The sequence below is a fragment of the Neovison vison genome, chromosome 9 (genome assembly GCF_020171115.1).
Source record: "Neovison vison isolate M4711 chromosome 9, ASM_NN_V1, whole genome shotgun sequence".
Classification (NCBI taxonomy): domain Eukaryota; kingdom Metazoa; phylum Chordata; class Mammalia; order Carnivora; family Mustelidae; genus Neogale; species Neogale vison.
Genome location: NC_058099.1, coordinates 35,694,346 through 35,696,656, shown reverse-complemented (window position 1 = coordinate 35,696,656; position 2,311 = coordinate 35,694,346). Strand labels below are relative to the sequence as shown.

At 55.0% G+C, this 2,311-nt stretch overlaps 1 protein-coding gene across 1 annotated transcript; it reads right to left on the bottom strand.

Moving 5' to 3' along the window:
* Positions 1 to 601: 601 nt before the first annotated feature.
* LOC122916907 (olfactory receptor 13J1) lies at positions 602 to 1,540 on the bottom strand. Its single transcript, XM_044264292.1, has one exon. It carries the CDS (start codon positions 1,538 to 1,540, stop codon positions 602 to 604), a length of 939 nt encoding a protein of 312 aa, XP_044120227.1.
* Positions 1,541 to 2,311: the final 771 nt, after the last annotated feature.

The window sequence follows — 2,311 nt, the reverse complement described above, 5'->3', positions numbered from 1 at the left end:
GTGAGGAGGCTTCCTGGGCAAGGTGGCCTTTGAGCTGGGCCTTGAGGGTCAAGCCGTGCTGGATGTGGCTGCCTCATGGAAAGAGCCAGAAGGAGCACGCAGCTGGGCAGGGCTGGGCAACATTGGGGCGCACACATGCTGTTTTGTGTGGCTGTAAGGAGGAGAAGGTGGGGCAAAAGGTTGGGGGTTAGTCAGGACTAGTAGGGCCAGCTTGTGAAGGCCTAGAATGCTCCGGGAAGAGCTACACTTTGTCCTGAGAGTAGGGGGAGCCGTTTGGGGGTTACAATCAGGAGAGGATGTGATCCCATTTGTTTTTCCCAGAGGTCCCTCTGGATGCCCCGGGGATGACAGAGTGGAAGGACCACTAGGAGTGTAGCCTTGAGGCTAGCCGGGAGCTGGTGCACAGGTGCGGGAAGCGATGTGGAGGGCCGGCCAGGGCGATGCCAGGGAAGGGGCTTTTCGAGCAAGTCTGTGGCAGCATCAGTGGGACTTGGTGCTGGCTTTCCAGGAGGAGGATTCCAGGCTCAGCCTTGTGCACCACCTGTCCTCACTGTGGGCCTGTGAAGGCCTCACCTACTAACCTGAAAATTCCAGGCCTCCCTCACTTGGACGTCCAGCTCCTACCCCACACTTTCCTGGCCGCCTCCTTCACTTCCTTGTTCCTCAGGCTGTAGATGACAGGGTTCAGCATGGGTGTGACCACAGCGTAGAGGACCGTGAAGACCTCATCGGAGATGCGGGCCTCCTTGCTCTTGGGTTTCATGTACACGAATATGACGGTGCCATAGAACAGCATCACCACAGCCAGGTGTGCCGAGCAGGTGGAGAAGGCTTTGCGGCGCCCAGCAGCTGAGGGCACGCTCAGGATGGTGGCCAGGATGAGGGCGTAGGACAGGCAGATGAAGGCCAGCGGGATAGGCAGCAGCAGGATGGCCCCCGCCAGCAGGAGGGCTTCACTGACTGAGGTGTCACTGCACGCCAGCTTCAGCACTGCCAGGATCTCACAGGTGAAGTGATTAATCACATGGTGGCCGCAGAAGGACAGCCTCATGGCAATGACTGTTTCAGTCACTGATTTGAAGAGACAGAGGACCCAGGCAGATCCGGCCAGTGACAAGCAGAGCTGAGGGCTCATGAGCACGGGGTACCTGAGGGGCTGGCAGATGGCCAGGTAGCGATCGTAGGCCATGATGGCAAGAAGCAGACACTCCGTGGAGCCTGTGGAGAGACTCAGACACATCTGGAGGGCGCAGCCAATAAAGGAGATGGTCTTCTGGGCCGACAGGAGATGAACCAGCATAAGGGGCACAAAAGTAGATGTGTAGCAGATGTCCAGGATGGAGAGGTTTCCCAGGAAGAAGTACATGGGTGTGTGCAGGCGGACGTCCAGGATGCTCACTGCCACAATGGCCGTGTTCCCCAGCAGGGTCACTAGGTACATGGTTGAGCACAGAGGGAAGAGCAGGTGCTCCAGGGCTGGGTAGCCAGAAAATCCTTTCAGGAAGAACTCAGAGATCTCTGTCCTGTTGTCCGGCTCCATATTGCTGTGCTCAAGGGGGCACACAGCTGGGATGGAGGGAAGGAGGATGCAGGGTCGGGGACAGCCCACAGGGCCTCTTTTGGGTGGGGATATGTTGCTAGGGCCTTTTCCAGTTCTTACACATGCTCCGTCCTTGAGTTCCAGCAATCCGTGCACCTCTGGGTGGCAGTTCATCCATGTGAGACGTGAGCGTTGCTCTTGATCAGCATTTCCCTGAGAGGGTGTTAGGGGGAATGTTAGTAGGCTATCTGAAAAATTAATTTGAGACAACACTAAATGAACTGAAAGTAAATAAAGCCCTTTACTTCAGGTCTTCAGATAGGCCAGTGTGATTTGTGACTTCCAAACGTGGTATAGGGCATGTAATCCCCAAACTTACTTGATCATGGGTCCTCTTTTTACATGAATCTGCAGCAGATAAATATTCTTTCCTTTTTTAAGGTTTATTTATTAGAGAGAGAGAGAGAGAGTGCACAAGAGGGGAGGGGCAAAGGAAGAGGGAGAGAGAGAATCTCCGGCAGACTTCCTGCTGAGCACAGCTGGACATGGGCTCGAGATCATGACCTATGCTGAAACCGAGAGTCACCCGGGCACCCCTATAGCAGATGAGTGTTCTATTAACATAGTTCGGGGAAAATCAGAGGTCCTCAAATCTTCATGTGTAGCAGAATCACCTGGAAAGTTTGTCACAACACAGGTTGCTGGGCTCCATCCCTAGAGCTTCTGACTCAGTCTGCGTGATGCTGCTTCTGCTCGGCATGGTGGCGCACC